Consider the following 22161-nt stretch of genomic DNA (forward strand, 5'->3'; position numbering starts at 1 on the left):
ATGCTTACCAATGGAGAATCCCGATTGGTGCTACATTAAACAGCAAAGGGCACATAATTAGAGCTCAACCGATACTGGATTCTTTAAGCCGATGCCAAATACTTTACACAAAGGTATGTAATGAAGGAGAAATGTTTTACAGTTTAACAATATTACGCAATTGTTCAAAATAACATCTGTGCATTTAAACACTGAATCTCAAACCACTCTTAATTACCCCAAGCAGCTTTTTCTACAGTATATTCTACAACAAAAAATAAGTTTTTATATTGGTGCATTTCAGGCAACATACGTTGATACTAATATATCTGTCATATATATATATATATGTATGTATGTAACCATAATTATCAAAGCCAGGGAGGAAAGGGCCCAGATGGGCAAGCTTTTAGCGTGTTAAATAAAAGGTAGGGGCCGGGAAAGCCAGGCAGATCTGGGGGGAAAGCTTGAGATTCCACAGGAAAAGTTGTACCAGGCTGAGACCAGACATTGTATTGTGGTCGGGTAGATGGCGAATAGTTTATTTCATTAACCTGACAGTACCATGAGAAGATAATATTGATGAGGCCAATGAGTGGAAAAGAGAAAGATATCGCAAACTAGCGGCTGAAGTAGAGTGGCGGAGGTGGAGCACAAGGGTGAGTCCAGCAGAGGAAGGTTGTCGAGGGTTCACTGCGTGGTCAATATCAGCACTATTGTGTGAGCTTGGAATCCGGCGATGGCAGAGACAGGGATGGCAGAAGCAGCTGAACAGGGCAGTCTTTGGATGTTGTGGAAAAGGAATGGTATTGTTGGTCGTGTACAGCATGTTTGATCTTGCTGCTTTGAGCAAAGATTATGTTGCAAAAGTATGTAGGCACAAGTCAACCAAGAAAGGTCATCTCTGGTTTGGCAGATAAGGAATAGTAGTAGGGGTCAAGTGTTGCAGGTACGAACTTGTAGTTTTGAGGGAAGATAATGTTGCGGAAGTATGTAGGCACAAGTCGTTCTAGTTTAGATGTTGAGTCAGTTGAGCCATGCAGTGTTTTTATGTATTCTTTATGTGTACTTGTAAACACAGGCTCTACGCATATCCAATGAGTCAGGCAATAATTTGAGATGAGATTTGTCCAAATTTGTCCAATCAAGCTCAGCAGCACTTGATCAACTTAGGAGAGGAGGTGATTCAAAAGTTGTGCATTCATGTTGCAGTGACTGATAAGAACAGCATGTTGCAGTGTCGATTGGGTTGTTGAATTGAAAAGTAGTAAACAAACAGCCCAGTTAAACACAATCAAGTGTACAACACAGTCTGCAGAGAGTTGAAGTTAGTTTTTGTATTGTTTTGAATTTGTATCGCTGGACTTGTATAATCTGTGATTTCTCTGCTAACCAATATCATGAAAGAAATTTGCTGAGAAGCTTTAAAGAATGAAATGCCGTATCTGTGGCATCACTTCCAAACACCAAGAAGAGAGCTTTTTGTGATTGAGGACAAGATCAGCTTCATTTTTTTTTGTCTTTTACTAAACTGTCTATAACCATATATGGGAAATTGTGTTGTAACTGCAAATGTGATCAATACATTTGAGAGTGACCTGCTCAATACAGGAGAATGTTGGAGTTTAATTTATTGAATTTTTGTGACTTTTTGGGGTGCGACTTTTTAGCTGATTTAGTCTGTACGACGAAAGAAAATGGAAATGAAACTGATGTTTGAACAACTCGACAGAAGCGCTGGGTTTAAATTACAGGTAACTAGAGCCCAACTGATTTATTGGCATATTTGGCTTGTTACAGATATATCTGTATCGTGTATATGTTGTAACAAACTTTTTTTTAACGGAACGTGATATAGAAAAAGTTGCTTGGGGTAATTTATAAATTGTTCTTTGTTTGTGTTTTTAATTGATTTTCTTATTGTTTTTTTATTTACAATTATTATAGGTTCACTGTTTCAATGTACTCATTTCATTTTGGACAATAAAGTTCATCGTAAAAAATATCCTGCCTCCAATAGATGTCTTTTTCACAAGTGTTTGATAACCACATTTCTGTCAATATGTCAATAACAAAATGTCTTTGTTTCTTCATATCTGTATCAGCCCCCAAAAAAATCTGTTTTGATGAAGCTCTACTGGTAACATGCATTTTTATGACATTAAACATGTTGTTCAGCCAGCAAAGAAATCCAAGTGTACACAAAGGTGTGGATATTCACAAGTACTGAAAAACTCCCTCAGTTAACTGTTGCAAATTTAAATGAGGCTAATTACTTTCTGTGCAACACCACAGCAATAATCTTACAATCCATTTAAAGCAGCCGAGACAAAGAACATCAAAAGCTTTTGGAACATGACAACTTCTTCAGGACTAAAGTGAACTGAACATTACAATAAAATGTTCCCTGACACTGTGACGCTCTTCAGACAATTTTGATGCAATAAAAATAATGGGAGAGATGAAAGGGCATTGTACAATGAGAGATTAGGAAGAATAGATTCATACGAAGGGACTTGTGCAATAACATTTGGAACTGGTTTTCCAATGAGAGAATTTCAGACTTGAAATTTACCTTGATAACGTGCATGATGTGCGCAGAGACAAAGCAGCAGACTGAGTAAGAGAGACATAAAGAGGGAGAGCCCCTACTTGAAGCCCATGAAACATGAGATGTGGTTTTGTTGCCATCTAGTGTCAATTTGATAAACTGTTTAACCCCAAATTTAAAAATTGTAACTGACTGAACACATAGTATATCTTTGTAATTCATGTCACTATTAATGATTTACACTGAACTAGACGACCTTTTGACCTTCAACTCTTCACTCCTATCTTTAGTTCTACCGCTGCCATTACAATCCCTCTGTGGTTTACATGAAATCTCGATTTTCAGTTCCTGGAAGTCTTCAGTCTTCTTTAATATAAAACTAGGAACCAGTGGTGGAGCTGAAATTGGCCACCTGAAATATTCACATCTAAAAGTTAGACCACTGGGATCTAGTGGTCAGAGGCAGCTGAGCTTTTGTGTCTTTTTATCCTTTCTACCCATATTGTTTCAATAAGGGGAAGAAAATCAAATGCTCTACAGTCAGCATTAAAGCAAAATCCTACAACTTCCTCTCAAAAAGTATGTTTAATATGAGTTTGTGTTATGGTATTTGTGTTAAGGGGTATTGCATTGATCTGTAAAGTTGAGGGAAACAAGATTAAAAAAAAAGAACAGTCAAAATTGGAGCTGCAGTGGCTTTGATATGGCTGGATTTTAGTTCCCACTGTGGGGAGAGCCCAAAAACCACTGGATCCTACATTTCCCATGATCCAACCTGACAGTATCTCTTTCAGGGAATTAACAGGGTGCGAAATCAGTACCAGCCACAAGCCAAAAGTTGATTAAATATAAAAGTGGCTGGTAGTGACACAAAATATGATTTACTATTGAGTGGCTCGTGAATTTGAACTTCTTTTTTTTTTTCTCAGTGGCTGGTAAATGTTCACAGTTTATTTTCCAACCTGGTAAATGGCCACACCTGTAGAAACCCCTCAGTTGGTGATTAAGGCTTTATGCTAAAAAATCTTCAGGGTACAAGAAAGAATCCTGATCATCATAAAGCTCATGTGCCACCTAAGATATACATTTTACAGCCTGCATACAACTCCTCATGACGAGTGAACCTAACCTGATCTGTGAAAACTGGTGCCCCTTTAATTTTGTTCCCTGAGGCCCTAAAGGTTTCTTATTGGGCAGTAGTTGGGTAATTGGATGCACGGCATTGATACCTGATGGCACCAATTTCCCCCCAAAAAAAGGTTCATTAATCAACAGAACCCAAAGCTATCAGATCAATTTTAAAATTACTACAGCTTAACCACATGAAAAATTCAACACAATTCATCTCAATGTCACATTAAGTCCACGTAAGATGCAACAAATTCACCTGTGCATCAAAGGAGTGTTCCAAGAGCGAGGAAAGCATGGCTGGCATTTTGTATTAGCTGAAGCTCCATCAGAGGAAGTTAAAGGGCAGCTAATAAAATAGGTTTCCTAATTGTTCTTGTGAACAGAGAGACAGAGAGAGGAATTTACCATATGCTAATGTGACTTATAACCTTTTTTTGCTTTCAACTGGTGCCAAAAGGCCATTAATACATTATAAAAAGAGAAAATCCCTTTCAGCCCTTTAGTTCAACTTGCTTCCTTTCTTTCTATTCTCCCATTCCCCTTTCTCATTTTGAAATTAATCTGCAGAAGATTTGCTATTAACAAAGACTATTCAAAGAGTGCGGCACAGTGGGCGAGGGTCTTGGCTGAGAGAAGGAAGAAAGGGTCGAAGGAATGGACGGATCAGGCGGTTCACTGGGAAGAGGACCAACAACAGGAGCAAACGAATGAGGGAGTGAAAGGCGGAGAAAAGATAGCGGCAACTAAATAGCAGATGCCACACATTTGTGTGTCTCTCTCTGACGTGTCACCGTGTGCTGCATAAAGGACCAGAATCACCGAGTAACCTGGAGCATCTTCTCTCCACTTTCCTCACATCTTTGTTCCACACTCAAGGCTAAACTCAGAGCTTTGTTACTGGCTGCAAAGTTATTAGTCACACATTTAAGTAATAACTCTCACCTCCTCTCTTATATCTCCTCCTACTTTCCCTTGGTATCCAAATTCTGCAGGCCACCGGTTACATCCTCTTTCCGTCTCATCCTCACATCTTTCTTGCGCCAACAATTTTCCATGCAATAGTTCTGAACTTTGTGGGGCATTCGTCATACGAGGGGCAATTTGAAAGTTTAGAAACTGTTCCAAGTTACGTCACTTGAACAACGTCAGCACCAGTGTTACACTCATTTTTTGTGACCACTGGAAATGAAGATTTGCAATTTCACAAATGATCTGAAACTTGACCAGAGAGCGCACATCAAATCTTTGTCACATTTTTGGGAAACAGAAAGAGGTACCGGGGAGCCAAATGAACTCTGTGTTGACAGTCTGATCCTGGGGGTCAAATTCATGGTTCACAACCCCACAAATGTCCGAGTTGTCCTGGAACCCACCTGGTTGCTCTCCTGACATGACTCGTCTTCTTCGGTCTCGGACAGTGACGTTCTGCCCCTCTTGAAACGCGAATGCCATTTAAAAGAAAAATCCCAACCGGCTCATTGCTTCATTGCCATAAACTTCCTGAAGCATTTCAGGGGTGTCAGTTGCCAATCTTCCAGAGTTTGACAAAAAATCGGGTGTGCACTCCCTGCTCAAGTCAAGTCAGTGATCACACAAACGTGTGCAACAGGTGCTGATGTTAATCAATGGACGTAACTTTGAATATTCACGAACTAAGCTCGTAGTTTTCCCGAGTTCCCTGCACATCTCAGTGCTGCCTTCCATTCGTGCAACAGGAGTGGTTGGAACTATTCAGTACCGTCTTTCAGTCTTTACCCGTTTGCCTTCCAGTAATCATGTACTAAATAATCAGGTACGTCCTTTTATTCTCCTCCTCTACCTTCATTGCCAGCCCCTCACCAAGTGTTTACTTGTCTGTGAAACATCACCTGTTTTTCCACTCTTCCTTCTCATCCTTTTGTCCTAATTTCAAGGTAATGGCTGGTTATGTATCACTCCTGTGTCTTCTCTCTTTGACCGATGCTGAGGCATGTGTCATTATCATTCTTCCTCCTCGCATCATTTCTTCTCTTTCCTCCTTGTCCTTCCTGTCCTACTCGTCTAACTTCTCCGATAATTGTTCAAAATGTTAAGTCATCTGTTAACGCTCTTTTTAATCATACTACACTGACCTTTTTCTTCTGAAATACATTCTCATAAAGCAACAAAGGAGCATTACAAATAGTCGCTGCTTCCGTCTCATCCTCCCATTGTTGCTCCTCTCCTCCACCTCCTCATGACCCTTCAGGAAATGTTAAATCACTTTTGAGGACTTCTTTTTCAGCCTCTGGTTCATTCCCTTCTTTTCTGTTCAGTTCCACAGGAAATGTGTTTCATCTTCTCTCTCGCTCCCATTCACTCCCAGCTCCTCTTCATTCTTCATCCTAACTCTTCACAAAATGTTCCGTCACTTCTTTTTCCTCCTCATCCTTCCTGCTCCCAATTACTTCGTAAATGCTTAATCAGCAGGCAGCGCCATCTTTCATCTTCTCATATGTTCAGTCTTCCTCATCTTTTTTTTTTTTTTAGGGAATATTGCATCACAGTCATCTCTTTAAACATTTCCCTGTGAAATTTTACATAGGCCAGCTGCCAAATGTAGGTTGGTTCTGACCATATAGGAGCCGACTAACGTTGTTGCCATACTGGAAGAGACTCTAAAATCCATTTGAATTCTTGGACAAATATCTTTACAATACGAGTGAATGGCTGCTCTATTGTGCAGGCGTTTATAATGTCTTGAGAAGAAAGTCATTTAATTGATAATAAATCAAATATATGAAATGTACGTTTGAACAATAACGAATATGTTCGCTGTCAATGACCATTTCTATGTGTTTAAACAGACTTTTATTCATGGTGTTCTTTTAAAGCTGCACTAAACTCCTTTATTACATACTATAGCTCACATATGTGTAACATGAATTAAATCATTTGTTGTGATGAAATGTGAGTCATTTAGCTCTGCAGTTCACTTTAGCTTTATACAGCCTTTTAGGTTCTTTTAGCAAATGTTTTGACTTCATGGCCCTCAAACTTGAAGTCCTACTTTTGCTTTCAGTGTCATTTTACATTAAAACTGAAAGCGTTAACATAAACAACGACTGGATAGGAAATGTAAAGCCACACATACCTCAATTAAAACATGAAACTAGATCAATATTATTGTCTCGAAACATACTCTATAGAGCTTTCAAATAGAACTTGTAAGCTCGCCGTTGTGACATGGGAAGTTGTGCGCACCAATGAGGGACAAAGGCAACACGGATGGTATCTTGCGTCACCGAGCTAATAAACATCACAATCACTTTAATTTGCTCGGCTCCACAGTGATTCTGCAGAAGCTGCGGAGGACAATGAGCTGTAGATGACGGGTGATCATGCCCTCTGATTCCACAGCAAATCTCATTTGAGTTAAGAATGTGAGCAAAAATCGAGCCACACTTCATGTATATATGCGTATATGTATTCATAGCACAGAAATCAGTAATTACAAGGAGCCCTGAGCATCAGGAGGTCCAGTCCTGCTCAAGCGGTCATTCTGCTCACGACGTCCCTCCAGCAGCTTTCTATTAGTGGTGGGAGTATGTTGGAGTGGAGATAAGACAGACGCTACAGCACGTCTCAACACGGGCGGAGAGGCAGGTGGAAGAGGAGGTGAAGGGGGAGGAGGAGTCACGTGAAACGGGCACCGGCTAGCGTTTACAACAAGCGCTCCCCTTCCCACGCCTATATCTCCAACCCCCGCACCACTCCTATCTGCAGCTCCAGGAAACTCTCAGGGAGCAATTTACCGCTTGCACTACGCTGATAATACTGTCTCCAGGGCAGGAAGGAGAGTGATGGGCTGGGATAGAAAAGAGAGGAAGACAGAGGGCGATAGATGGTGGGGGTCGGAGAGAAGAAATAAAGAAAAGCAAGGAAATGAGGGAGCGAAAACATGGTCAAGAGGAGGAGATAGGGAAAAGAACAGGCGTGTAATAGGTGAAAAGAGGATAAGGAGGAGGAGGCGGCAGGAGGAGGCAGAGGGAGTATCAACATGGAAATTACAAACGCAATCCCAAGAACCAATTTGTGTCTGTGCAAAATTCTCCAACATGTAATTCAACCAGAGAAAAACTCACCAGACTGAATCATGACTTGACCCAACACAAACTTATCTCTTCCCACTGAGAGACACTCAAATTAATCCGCTTTTACACAGCTTTATCACTGAACTCGTGTTAAGGCTTCAGTCAAAAAGTACGAGGATGACTGCTGACCAAAACTCTAAAGGTAGTGGATCAGCGCACACAGACGGCAACAGCTCCCCCAGCAGGTCACAAGTGGTCACTGCAGAGGGAGGATGATTTTCTTTTTTTTTTCACCATATCCACCACATCAACTACTAAACAAATTTAAGTGACAAAAATGGCACATTAGGATTCTGTAAACTGTGAATGGCATTCAAAGGTAAAGTAATTTAAGCTTGTAAACTGTAATCAGCCAAACCAGAAGTAGGGATATTTAAATTAAAGATCAGACTAGTCATCTCATGGCATTAAAGTCTTTATGAAGCGGTGTATATTGTGCTGTTCGATATCGTAAAGGCAGCATTGCACCAAGGAACAAACAGGAAATAGATGCACCACAAAACCTACAACAACAAAATGCGATGATGACCACATTCACACACACAAAAAAATACTAATTTCAAATTTAATAAGTACAGTATTTTAAATGAGGCCAACTAGAGACCATAAGTATGCCTCTTCCCTCCATTTGAATTGTCTGTAAAACTTAGCTGAAAAAACCTTCCCACTTCCAGCATAGGCATCAGAAAAGAGTGTTATTAGATTAAAACTGTGATCATACATCATCCTGCAGAGTAAAGCTCCAAAATCATAATTCAGAGAGAAGTAACAAATATTGGCTTGCAAGTACTTCATGTGGTTAAAACTGCAATCAACCCAAAAGTTAGTTGTCAATGCACAAAACGTGTCCTCCACAGGGCACATTTAATGTGCTCAGTGCAAAGCATACCATTGACAAAAGAAGTGCTAAAAACCACATCTATTGTTTCAGGACAAAGAACATACAGACGGTAGCAAGTGCATATACGTGTGGGCGCCCCTATGTGACGCAGACGTAACTCTCTGGACTATCAGAGTTCAGATGACACACTGATGTGTCTCTGTGCTGCACGGCTGGTGTGTTTTGACTTGACACATATGGGTTTTTACTGCTTTCACCAGTTCAATTTCACATCTTTAGGTGTGATGGGTTTTCTTCAAGGTGACCAGAAGGACAATGTCCAAGTTAAAAAAAAAAAAAAAAAGCAGTTGACCTTCTGACAGTGAGACTCACACTAAACCTTAAACAAATTCAAATTTCTGGATTTGGATTTGCTGCTGCTCTGCAGATGAGTAGCATGTTTTAGACGGCCACCGCTTCACGTACTTATGAACTGAAGAATCAGAAAACTGATACTCGTAGGAAAATTGCTTCCCATGCAAAACATGTCCAAAGAATGATTTGTTCTGTAGTGTGACTGGCTTGTGTTTTTGATATTGATCAACTTTAATGTAAATAACATTCTAATTGATTAGTGATTAGCTGCTGGTTGTGCTGATCAACAGTCACATATGAATGTTACCGTGTAAATGAAAAGCTGAAAAACAGAACAGTTAGCTAATTGACGTTGAGACGCATTGCAAGCTTCTCTGCTTTTACTGCTGAAGTTGCAATTGTTTATCAAAACTATTACTGTGGAAGAATTGGCAGCATGTGTGACAGGAAACAAGAGAAAAGCATGAAAATGAGTGCATGTGTGTGTTTGCATGTACCAGTTCTTTGGCCTTCCAAGCCTCCTGGCGTGTGTGTTGTCTTTCCCGGCTCAAGGTTTTCGTCATGTTCTCCCTTACTGCCTCCTTCTCCTTTTGTGCCACCTTGGACAACTCGTCCTTCAGTATTGTCTGCTGGCGTTCATACCTTCAGCACATAAATGAAAAACCAATACTAACATTCATTGCATAATGCCATTAATTTATGCTTTCCACAGTCTTGATTCCAGTTAAATGCCTTAAACATGTTTGTCCACAAGGGGGCAACGTTAAACCAAATTTCAGACCTGAAACATTTTCAATTCATGAAAGTTGTAACCAAATGTTCATCCTTGTATATAGAACTTTTTTTTTTTTTTTTTTTTTTTTCTCAACCTAAACCTCAACCTCTTAAATGTCAAGTGATGCCTACCATATTTTTGAGTATTGAGCAGTGCTGGAGAAGTATTTATGATGTACTTAAATATCGATAAATATTTGATGAATTACAAGTAAAAGTTCAGCTTGAAACATATAACTTAAGTACATACTGTATGCGTTAGCAGAAAAATGAAGTTCAGATATGCAGGTTTGGTCTCTCTGACAGATTTATTGTACAAGACATAATTAGATTATTAATAGTGAGTAGCCTGTTAGTGTTGTAGCTGCTGCAGGTGGAGCTAATTTGAACAACTTGATATCTAGTTTTATATATTGGGGGAGGAGATATATCTGAGTTGAGATGATTACTGGAAGAGGAAAGAAGAAAAAGCTCAAATCTGGTTTTAAGTATTAGACTTTTCCTCTAATCTTTGATTTTTGCAGAGACATCAGAGCATTTGAACATTTGAATTTACAGTGTAATGTAGCTATTAATACCCAAAGTTACTTATATCATCCAAGGTGTATGTATGCACATTTCCTTTAACCCACCTCTTCTGTTCCTCTTTAGCGTAGGAGGCTGGTTTGCTACTGGGCTGGGCTTGGTGATGTGGGCTCTGCTGAGGTGGAGAGCCTGGGCTGGCACTGCGAGAGGCACCTGTATGAGGACAAAGTGAAGTCAAGCAATTATAAACTACACCAGTTTGTTTCCATTCATCTGTATAAAAACAGCTAGATGAAAGTAACTGTTTATTTTCTTTTTTTAGTCACTATTTCCACATTGTTTTCAACTATTTGAGGTTTGACTGGCATTTTTTTTTTTAATTGCCTCATCTTGCCAGTTTCTTTTGTTGTAGTTTAATGGAACATAAGTGGAGAAATAGCACCACCAGCTGTTTATCTTGAGGTTTTTAAATTCTTATATTCAACTAACCGTGTTTGGATTGAATGAGCAGAAAAAGATGTTCAGATCACCATTTTTTTGAACGACAATAATTGTCAGCTAAAATTCAATGATGGTGACAATCCTAATGACATGAATTGCTGGCCAAATGGAAATGAATTCCTCATGACTGAAAATGAGTAAAAAAAAAAAAATCCACCAATGTGACTAATTTATCTTGTATTTCAACCAATGCATTGTATTCATCAATAAGGTTAAACTGTTTTAAGTCTACTGATTACTATTGATTATTTATGGGATTGATTAGGATTGGTGGGTAAGTAAGACATTACAAACATAGTTTTCAAAACAAAAACTTTATATGAATCAAGCTTCAAAAATGGTGGATTCTACAAAATTAATGCTCATGTTTTTTTTAGCCATTTGCATCTTACAGAAGCAGCTGCTCTCATCTTTCAATCTGACTCCCCCAGTTTGTGATACAGGCTTTCCGCTACAACCCTGTAGTCTCCAGGCTGAGAGAAGATTAACTACTAAGACACATTATTTTTTTAATTTCCTTTCCAGGACACACACTGCGTTCCCTTGACAATATATAAAAGCACATTCAGCAGCAGCCAGCAGCAGCCTTTGTGTTCAAAGTTTTGTCTTGAGGAAAATTTGTTGTCATGGAAACAGTGGAAAGGTGCATGATACCTGTGTCTTTCTGGGGACTTGAGGTTGATGATGCTGTACGTTCTGGAGCAATGTTGGCAACTCCTCTCATCCTCTGGAGAACATCTTCGGACAGCTGGACAGAGGGAGAAAGAGCAAAGACAAAAAACCAAAGACTATTACAAATTTAAATCAGTATTAATTGCCTCCAATATAGGCATCTAGTCTGATTAATACATGTATTATTTGATATTGAAACAGTAGTCTTATGTTGTTGTTGTTGTTTAGCCTTTCGGAGGCTATTAAATTGTTAAACCAGCGATATCTATTTTATTAAAAAGAACGGTGAGTATACTGTTGGGAAGTGGTACCTGCTGCATAATCTGAAAAGTTTATGAAAAGAAGAACTTCTGAAAAAGTATGGAAAAAAACAAAAAACAAAGGGTAATTGAAGCTCCACTTTATTTGTGCATGTCTGTGTGTGTGTGTGTGTGTGTGTGTGTGTGTGTGTGTCCAGGATAATGGTTAAACACAGCTCCGCCCAAAACCACAAGAGGCAGCACCATCCTCTGACTCGCTGTTTCTATGAGTCACAACATTTGAATGTGGGTCTTCAAAAATGATTCTCTGTAAAACTTTTTGTTTTTACAAAAAAAAAATTCTCAAACTGCTCACAAGTCATTGCATGGAAGTACAAACTCTTAACTTCACTTAGTTGATCTCTTATATTTAAATTGGTGTTATATTTAAAGGTACCTTGAATTTGCTGGAGTGTAAGGGGTTTAATGGTGCATTCAGGTCCGATAGGAGATTTGGATATTGTATACAACAATTGTAAATTTCCAAAAGTAGGAATGTAATGGATGTAGTCATACTACATGCTTACATTTCCAGGTGTGTGTGTGTGTGTGTGTGTGTGTGTGTGTGTGTGTGTAATAGCACGGGAAGGCAACAGTGTCAAGAGGCAGCGAACAGCGTACCAAACCTCATTCAAAATATGCTCATTTAAAGCCACCATGATATAAAGAAAAGTATCCTCTGCTGCAAACAGCATTTGAGGCACGTAAAACATGAATGCAAATGTCTCTTTGATTTTGTGATACATCCATCGTGCAGCTGACGTGTTTAAATGGAGCAGGAAGTCCAATTTAGCGTTTGGTTCGCATCTTAACAGCGGGCTGAAAGGATTATCGCTCACTGTTAGCAAAAGCCAGACAGCGGCGAGTACGTTTTGAAACGTGTTATTTCTACTAAAGTTTCAACTGCTGGGTAGATGATATGTACGCCGAATTTCTTAGACGACCCTGGGGTTTCTAAATTCAGTTGACTAAGTGCCAATTTGTTTTTTTTATTTGCTGATAAACTAGGCGAACTTCGGTCTGCACCTTTTTACGAGTGGAGTTTGGCGTAATGAGAGGGGAGGGGGGGGGCATCGCGTCTTGTTCATCACCTGCCCCGGCTTCCTGCATCCCTTCACACCTTCATCACCTTCACCACCTCAGCTGTTGCTTCACGGTTTGTGGACATGCTGTCCGCGAAGCTCAGAGACGAACTGGTCACACGGTATTCAGTGTGGCACCGTGCTAACAGTGACGTTAGCATGGCTGATCAAACGCTAGCCGCGTTAGCATTACCTTGACTCCACGGAGGATCCTGACTCTGTCCTCATCATCGACACCGAAAGACACTTTTCTGGTCCTACTGTCTCCCGAGCCCATGTCTTCTGGTGTTCGGTGACAGCTGTGCACAGAATAATGTCACTGGCGTGAACTGGTGTTCGTGTCCTGCCCAATGACAGAATGTGTGACAGATGGGTTATTGGTTGCCAGAGTCTTCTGACAGCATCCCCCTCTCGCGGGGTTTTGTGTCCAATTCAGAGCACATTTTCCTCAAAATAGATGAATAAAACGGAGATAGTAACTGAAAATATTCATAAGCAATGTATCTGCATGCGCTTTAAAGGTGCATTTGGGTACATTTAAAATGGTTAAAACACTGTTTGTTTACCTTTTTATAGTCAAACCTGGCAACCCGTGTAGTACACTGACGGGAAGCACCCTTGAATGAATGAATGAACTGTCCAGAGCCAATCATCGATCGTATCCTTCCACACATAATACATAATAATAAATAGAAATAAAATAGTTTTATGTTTCTGTTTTCATTTACTGCTGTATATTTGTATTAATTTTCATATTTAATACTTTCCACTCTAATTTTCTATTGTATTTAATAACTTATTTTTTTTTTAAATATTTATTTAATGTCTTTATTCTGCTTTATTTTGCCTTTGCATTCTGTGCACATGAATTCCCCTAAATCTTTTTATTTCTGTATTTTATTTTCACGTGTCTTTATGTATTCATGCTCCATTATGCAAAGGACAGGGGCTGTCATTCAAAGTGTGTCATGGGGGTCAACTTTTCGCCTGTTGGTTTATCGTTGTTTAGAGATTGACTATACATGTCTTGCTCCCACACCCTTGCCCAGGCTAGGGTAGAAGTGTTTGCTTTGCCCCTAAAGCGTTCACATGAAAGAGTAAATAGTCCTGACTGACACTTGAAATGACAGCCCCCTCATTTGCATAATGAAGCAGACATTCGGAAGGAAATGTAAAAAAAAAAGACAAATATAGCCTAAATAGATAACCTTAGAGAAATAAATAGGGGTGATGCAAAGTAAAAATGCAAATAAATACAGAAATGAATAAATTATATGAAAAATGTATAAACAGAGTCACGAAGAATTTAAGGCGAAATTAAATAATGCACATTAAAACAAAAATATGAATTTATGTCCCATTCCATCGGTTAATGAATGTCCACATTTATTATTAAAATTATTTTTTAACATATAACATCTAATGGTATAATGATTTATCAATTGAGTTATTCATTTATTTATTTACATTTGATATTGACATTTTTGGTCCTCCTTAAACAACCATGGATACACTGACATTTTGTCAACAGACACACAAACATTAGCACCAATGTTTATTTGTTAGTAAAAACACAAAGCATGTCTCAGGTTCAGCCTAAATGTCAGTGTTCACATACATCAATGTTTACCGCAGGCTACATGAAGAAAATATAAATGCAACACATAACATCCAAGACATTAAGGTAACATTCAATAATCTTACAAAATGGAAACATACTAAGTGTTAGCCTCCCACAAAGCCTATTATTTTATGGAACACTTGTATTAATCTTTATGCTCCACAAAATCCCCCAGATTGTGTTCTGTGTTTTGTAAACACAATCATATGATTATAATTGACATAATTGCACAAAAACATCATGAAGCATTATTTTCCAGTCATTTAGAATTCATGAGTAGTAGCCAAAGCTCAGAATTTTGGGACTGAACAGCTACACAACATTACATACATACCTACATTTTCAAACTACTTTTTGAGAAATAAATGACACCTTTTGTCAGAATTCTTGCGAGAAACAAACTGAGAGACTTTTTAGTGTTCCTTGCAGGCTCCTGAAAGCAAACAATAAATACAAAAGTACAAAGAAAAAACAGCTGGAGGCCTATTTTCTTGGTTGGATACCTAAACAAGTTTTATGTATGGGAGACATTAAGCAGAATTTGTTCATATTCCGCTGTGCAGTGTGAGCCAGGACTCTGGTGTGTTTGAATGAATACTGAATGCTGGGTAAACTGTCTCCTTGAACACAGCCCTGAAGGTGTGCAGGTGCTCTCTGCGCCCTTTGATGCTGTGGAACGTTAACGTCCCCGCCTCATAGTCCAGCGCTATCTCAATTCTGTTCGGGTGAGTGATCGTTTCCCGCAGCGCCACATTACTGGAGGACTGGCACACTGTCAGCTTGCCGTTTTTCCACTGCAATCTCCAGGATACCGAGTTGTGCCCCAAACGACTGTGGTCCCCACGACGAGGGATGCTCTTGTAGCACACACCCAGTGACCACATGCTGTTGGGCCCAACTTCCACCACCCATATGTGCTCGCCACTCGAGAAACCCTGACTGCACAGGGCCTGCGGGGCCGTTGTGAAACGCTCTGGGTGCTCCCCGTACGACTGCTTGATGGAGCTGTATTTGACTGTGTGCAGGTCATTGGACACCAACAGGCTGGGATGGGCGGTGCAGAGGTTGAAGGTGAGCTCCAGCGGGTTAAGGACGACTTGGAGAGAATCCAGCAGGTGGGTCATTTCTAAGCGGAAGTCTTGGGTTTGGAGACCTGCATGGAGACGCTTGGTGTTCAGTGAAGCCTCGGAGGGCATCTTGAAGGGAACATCGCCTGAGACGACTTCTCTCAGCTTATGTTCAATCAGCATGAACCTGGAGAGAAAGGAGTTTCTTTTGTTTTTACATATGTATAGTAAGCTACATGAAAACCAGAAGCCATCTTTATGGCTTACTTTTTTTTGGATGTGTTTCGACTTATCAGCACCCTTCAATTTTCACTAGCCATAATAGCTAATAGGGCACTTCTATTGTTAGGTTCTAGCATGATATATTACCTGAGGTTGTGTCACATCAAAGCAGTACACCCACCAGTCCAGTGGTTCCTGTGTCAGTGTCACAGTTGCATGTATGACAAGAGTCTAAAGAAGAGGTCATGTGATGAAAGGCAGCTGACGAATTACAAAGTGATGAAGTCAGAGTATGGAAGAGAATGGAGATGATGAGATGGAACAAACACAGGACATTCACGCAAGAGACTAGTGGTCCAGTCCGTGAGAAAGAAGAAGTCAACATGGATTTCTTATAAGTGAAGTAATCAGGTACCTTACATAATGTTATGTATTCAACTTAAGTGATGTATGTTAAGTAACTTAAGTGGTTTACATGGTATTACTTTTGTAAAATTACTTATTTTAGCCCAAACCATGATCTTTAACTCTAACTCTATTCAACTAGTTTAATGCCTAAACTTTGGGTATCTTACTTTTCACGCCCAAGCGAGGCAAAACGTGACACTGACACGGTATCCTCCAGTGGACTGACAGGTGTATTACACGCTAAAGCAGGATGCTGGGAGGCCGTTTGTGAAACTTCACATATTTTTTTGTGGTGTGGACTAATCTCTTTATCTTTAGTCTCATCTATCAATATTCCATGAGATAGTATAAATAAATAAATGCGTATTGTTAATTTATCAGGGAGTATACAGAATTATCCCCTCTATTTTCAGATACTGTTTCTTTCACCAGATTTGAAGTTAATTTATGCATCTATTCATTTTCGTTGTAAAAGCAGTGCAGGCTTCTGTTGTACCTTTTTATGAACATGCATGTGTCTGTCTCGCCGAGGGCCTGTGTGAAGCTCCTCTGGGCCTCCAGCAGCTGATGCTGTTGCTCTTCCAGCACGCTCACTCCAAGCTGCCAGCTCTTTCTGCGCTGCCCTCTCTCCTCCTCCAACAGCACACTCAGACGATCCCTGTACCTGAACACAGCACACAGGGGGAACTGATCACTTTCCATGTCCTTCTCCTATCTTTACTAGCTTTGCCAGTATATAAGACTAATATGTGGGTTGATACATCCAAGTTTAATTAAGTTGGAGCTGTTTGCTTGAAATATGGTGTCATTTTCAAATTTTGTACATATTTATTTCCTTGTTGGATAACTGCGTGATTGGATAAATTTTACAATGTTTAAGTTCAGTTGTGTAAATTTTGGTTTAACTATCACATTGCTTTTCTGTCCTTGTCGAGTGCCACCGTGAGGTTCACGTTTGTGTTTTTCAGTGAAATGTCCAAACAACTTGCCATGAAATTTGTTGCAGACATTAAGGCCTCCTCACAATAAATGATAATAGCCCTGGTGATCAAATTCCTTTCATTTGGTGTCATAATCAGGCGGGTTTTTTTTTTCTTTTTTTCTTTGTTCAATAGTTTAATTTATTACAAAAACCAGCAAAGCAAATGACATTTCCATCAGCCTCAGGTACTTTATATTCTGTGCTTATTGGAAAATGTTACCATGCTAACACACCAAACAAAAATGGTGAACATGATAAATCTTATACATGCTAAAAATCTGCATGTTAGTAATGTCATTGTGATCATGTTAGCAGGCTGTTAGCTTTTAGCTCAAAGCACTGCTGCGTTCAACATACAGGCCCACACAGCTCTTAGCTTAGCTGTAAAATCTTAATCTTGTTGGCACATTTTTCAAAGACAAGGTTGTGCAAAAATATTGGGTACATGTTTGAACCTTCATGAACCTTCATTGATTGGGGGAGATTAAGCCAGGGTGAGAGTTTTGCGGTTTGGGGGAAGGCTTAGTCGAGGATCCACTGCGGCTCCCGGGCCTTGCAGATCCCCGAGATCTCCATGTGGGACGGAAGGATGAAGGCTATGAAACATGATAACCATAAGTGAAACGGTTTAACAAGAGGGAGGGAGGGTGGGATGCAGAAAACGTGAACAGGCCAAGGTCTAGAGTGGGTGGATATTTATAGGAGTGTGGCCGGAAGTGGGGGAGTGGTTGAGGCGTGGTCCTGCTCCTGAAATTCAGCTAAACCTTTATCTCCAATTCACTAGCTAGGACCCCGCCTCGGCCGAGGGCGAACCTTCATTGATTGGAGGAGATTAAGCCAGGGTGAGAGTTTCGCGGTTTAGGGGAAGGCTTAGTCGAGGATCCACTGTGGCTCCCGGGCCTTGCAGATTCCCAAAAGAAGCCATCCTAAGAGAGCAAGGCCGCCTGCCCTTTGCGCAGGTCGTCGAAGCTGTGGCGGGTGTAAAGTTGGTAGGCTTGGGAAGACCAGCGGCCCATGACCTTGATGAGGTGGTCTGGGACTCCTCTGCTTGACGCAGTGGTGGCTGCCCCTATGCGGAAGGAGTGGCCGGAGAAGTAGTCGGGATTAATTCTCCTCCGCATCTGGAGCTAAGGTTCTGAAGATCTGAGATTATCTGCTGGCGGAGGTTCGCGGAGACGGGAGAAGGATTTTGGCAGGTATGTTGGGTGGAGGAATCATTGACGCCAAGGAGAAGTGCTGGGTGTGTGGTTGGAGCGGGGGAAAAGGGAGGAGGGGGGCTGGCATCTCGGTGCCAGTAGTGTGGCCGTGGGACTGCTGGGTTGGGGGAATGGGGAGGAAGAGAGGGGGTGGCACGGAGCCGGAAAAGAGAGCATGGGATGGTTGGAGGGTAGGGAAAGAAGAAGTAGGGACTGGCATCCCGGTGCCAGGAATCTGCATGGTAGGAGGGTAAACTGCAGCCCTCGTTGTGCTGGGGAAGGTCGTTGGAGGCGCCTGAGGAAAGGGGGCAGAAGGGTTGTAAGTTGGCAGCCCAGTGGTGATGATGGGTGCTGTGGATGGATGAGAGAGGGGGAAAGAGGAAAGAAGACCTGGCAACCCAGTGCCAGAGTAGAGGGCAGAAAAGGGGGTGTGTGGAAGAACAGCAGTAGTACAGACTGATGAATCCAAGCCAGAAGGTGGGATGGAGTGCTGTGGAAATTGAAGAGAGGAAAAGAGAGTCGGCATCCCGGTGCCACTGTGCAAAGGTGAGTTTGCCTGGGGAGGTGGAGGGGGATGAGAGGTGACATGCTGCCGACCTGGCAACCTGGAACTTTGTGGGTGGGAGGGCGGGGCTTGGAGGTGCGTGGTGACGTCACTGTCGTTGACGTTACGCCGGTGAGTTTTGCGTGGAGGTACGTCTGTGTTTTGTGGCCTTCGGAAAGTTGTGAGGAGTTGGGACAGTCTCGCTTTGTTGTCGGAGCGGTGATGAGGTATCCCCTTCTCTTTTAACGCTTTTAGCAGACGGACTACGGTCCAGTCGGAGATCTTGGCCGGTGCGTCTTCGACGGGGGACCTGGCTGGACCGCCGGAGCGGTGGCGGTGGCGGTGGCCTTGGGCGCGGCGCGGCGCGCTGGGGAGCCGGAGTCGTCGGAGACTCGTTCCCGAGCACCGGGTCTGGAGCGAGCGGAGGAAGAGAGAGGGGACTTGCGTTTCCGTTGACTACGTCTGGGAGTGGCAGGTCTCCCTCTGTCACCGGTGAGTGAGTTATTGGAGGACGGCTGTGGATCGGAACCTTCGTACAGAAGGATTGAACGGAGAGAGGGATTCTGGTGGATGCAGCTGGTCGGCTTGTTGGAGATCAGCGGTTGGCTCCACTGTGCTGCCTGGGTGTTCCCGGTGGCGGTTGGCGGCGTCTCATGGGTATCCCTGTTTTTTTTTTGGAGAGGGCAGCTGTATGGGTGGCCTCTGGGGAGGCAAGACAATCGTTGTCGTCGTCGGACGGGCTGAGGAACAGCATATCCATGCTTGGGCCAAGGTAAGATCGTTTTTTGTTTTTTCTGCATGGTGTCTGGTTCCGGATGCAGAAAACGTGAACAGGCCGAGGTCTAGAGTGGGTGGATATTTATAGGAGTGTGGCCGGAAGTGGGGGAGTGGTTGAGGCGTGGTCCTGCTCCTGAAATTCAGCTAAACCTTTATCTCCAATTAATAAATACACACACACAGACTATATACACAAAACAATAAAATAAAAATGGAAAAAGTGACCAGTGCAATAAATTTAAATGAAATGAATATGAATAGTGCCACATTATTTTATGGTGGTGTTGAAAAGTCTAAATAAATCTGTTAATGTAATCTGCCTCATCAGGAATGTGTGGGTTGGGTTTTTTAGATTAGAATGACAAAGTAATTCTAGTCTAGTTCTCACAGCTCTCTTCAGATCCTGACTTCCAACCAGCACAGAGAGAAAACAGCACAGACAGATTTCACATGTGAATTATGGGACCTGTGCGGCAGAGATTTGTGTCTCCACACTGATTTAGCTCATAGGAAGACACTGATTGAGAAACTCTATTTTCAGGGACACTGAAAGGGATCTTTGATCTGGGTTTGAGGACATAAGTGACTACCAGCACTTGTGCAGTATGTTACCTGTCCACTAGTCCAGCCATGCTGTCCATGAGTGTAACAGCCTTGTTGACCAGTTTGTCTCCAATAGCTTCAGAGGCTCCCTGCTCCTGAGCTGTCTTCTGCAGGAGACTCTCTGTCATCTGCAGTCTGCTGGAAACCACCTGCAACCACACATTTAATATGTTCCAGATCGTTTGTGTTTCAAACAAAAGGAAAAAAATCTGGACTAACTGGATTTCCTTTTCTTCTAACTGACATTTGGAAAATATGCAGCACATGTTTTCATGCCATAATCTGTCGGGTGTCCTTCCATTTAATTTATGTAACTAAAATAAGATGGAGAGGTTGACAATATGCTCATTTTCTGATCCTAAATATAACATTTTCAGTGATGACTTGGCACTTCTGCTCAGCACAGAAGTGTTTAAATCGGTCACCTAAAATTAAAAACTCTCCTCAACCATCAGAAGTCACTACACTGTTCTCAGTTTTTGCTTTTGCATTTTGTCTTTTACCAGTTTTCAAAACAGAGTGGCAATGAGCCGGTCACTTAATTCAAATCTAACGTGTCATGTTTCTATTGTTTTCCCCCGTGGGAAGAAAATGCAGCCTTGTCATTGTTACACAACAACCTGTTTTCTAATGATTTATTTTAAAGGTATATGATTGCTGAGTAATAGGTTTTCTGCATACAACAATGTATATTTATGACTCTACAATTGTATTATTATGACAGAGAATGCATTTTCCATGAATGTCCAAATGTATTCTTTGCTTGTAGACATATTTCACATTTTTCAATGTTCAACTGACCCTGCTGTGCACACTTTGTATTTCTTGGTTGCCAATCTAATTTAAATCTCCATTTTACCCAAAAGAATTATTAAAAAAAAATAATACATTTGACCTGTAAAATGAAATGTTACCCTGTGTTTTACTTGACCAGAAATTGCCCACAGTGTGCATGATTGCAAGACCTTGTGTTGAATTAATGTAACAACATGTCTATGGCATGAAAGTCAGGTTGATTTCAATGACACCATCAAAACGCCTCTACCTTGGTGCGGCTCGCCAGTGCCCGTCTCATCTCCTCCTCAGCGACACTGAAGGTGAGAACATCGTGGTCCTGGTGGTGGCCTTCTATGAAGCAGGTGCTGCACAGAGAGGTCATGTCATTGGAACAAAAGTACTCAAGGGAACGCCGATGGACGGCACAGCATTTAACTCCCAGCTCACTCTGGGGCTCCACCAGCATGTGTGTCCTGAATGACTCCCTCTCATGGTGTCTCTGAAAGTGCCTGGAGCACAGGGACACCTCACACATCAGGCAGGTCTTCACAGCCACCGTCTGCTCGTCTATACAGTGGTCACAGAAAACCTCCATCTTCTCCTGCTGAGTCTCAGGCTGCCTGTCCATCAGGGATGCGGCCGCTCGGTAACCCTCAATGATGCAGCAAAGTTTGAAGTTTTTCTGCAGGGAATCCACACCCGGATACTCCTCGCGACACTCTGGGCAACGTGGAAGCACTTTGCCACCTTGGTCTGTGGTGTCAGTGGCCTTGCAGATACAAGCGCAACAGTAGTTGTGTCCACAGGGGAGAACCACAGGATCACAGTAGAACTGAAGGCAGATGGGACAGCTCAGCTCGTGCTCCAGCTGCTCCTCTTGTTTGAACAAAGACATTATGCAAAGTGATGGGATTGACCGCCTCTTTTGTTATTTCTCTTCTCTCGTCACGCCTCTTGTCAAATACTTCTGCCTATCTTACTTCATCAACCGTCTCTTTTTCCCACTTGGCAACCTTGCAGGTGAGTCTGCAGTGACAGCAGGTGACATACAAAGCAAACAAGGAAGTACGCAGCCCTTACTTATCAGAGAGGATGGAAGTGTAGCCTGTCTATAAATGTGTGCAGGACAACATTCCTCTCCCA

General features: G+C 41.6%; 2 protein-coding genes across 3 annotated transcripts in view; both read right to left on the reverse strand.

Moving 5' to 3' along the window:
• chchd6a (coiled-coil-helix-coiled-coil-helix domain containing 6a) overlaps window positions 1-13195 on the reverse strand; it is an 82817-nt gene extending 69622 nt beyond the window's left edge. For both annotated transcript variants that reach the window (XM_069141357.1, XM_069141356.1), the window contains exons 1-4: window positions 13015-13195; window positions 11423-11516; window positions 10375-10480; window positions 9466-9610 (exon numbers count right to left, since the gene is read on the reverse strand). In XM_069141357.1, coding sequence (XP_068997458.1) covers window positions 9466-9610; window positions 10375-10480; window positions 11423-11516; window positions 13015-13098 — 429 coding nt within the window. In that variant the 5' untranslated portion in view covers window positions 13099-13195. The remainder of the gene's footprint in view (window positions 1-9465; window positions 9611-10374; window positions 10481-11422; window positions 11517-13014) is intronic.
• A 986-nt stretch (window positions 13196-14181) lies between these two features.
• Window positions 14182-21913, reverse strand: LOC138193052 (E3 ubiquitin/ISG15 ligase TRIM25-like). Its single transcript, XM_069140830.1, has 4 exons — window positions 21287-21913; window positions 20251-20390; window positions 16636-16803; window positions 14182-15696 (listed from the first exon to the last, which is right to left on the reverse strand). Exons 1-4 carry the CDS (start codon window positions 21911-21913, stop codon window positions 14988-14990), a joined length of 1644 nt encoding a protein of 547 aa, XP_068996931.1. The 3' UTR covers window positions 14182-14987.
• Window positions 21914-22161: the final 248 nt, after the last annotated feature.

Source organism: Embiotoca jacksoni, unplaced genomic scaffold (genome assembly GCF_022577435.1).
Source record: "Embiotoca jacksoni isolate LCO1_2020_lvr unplaced genomic scaffold, fEmbJac1.0.p SCAF_9, whole genome shotgun sequence".
Taxonomy (NCBI): Eukaryota; Metazoa; Chordata; class Actinopteri; family Embiotocidae; genus Embiotoca; species Embiotoca jacksoni.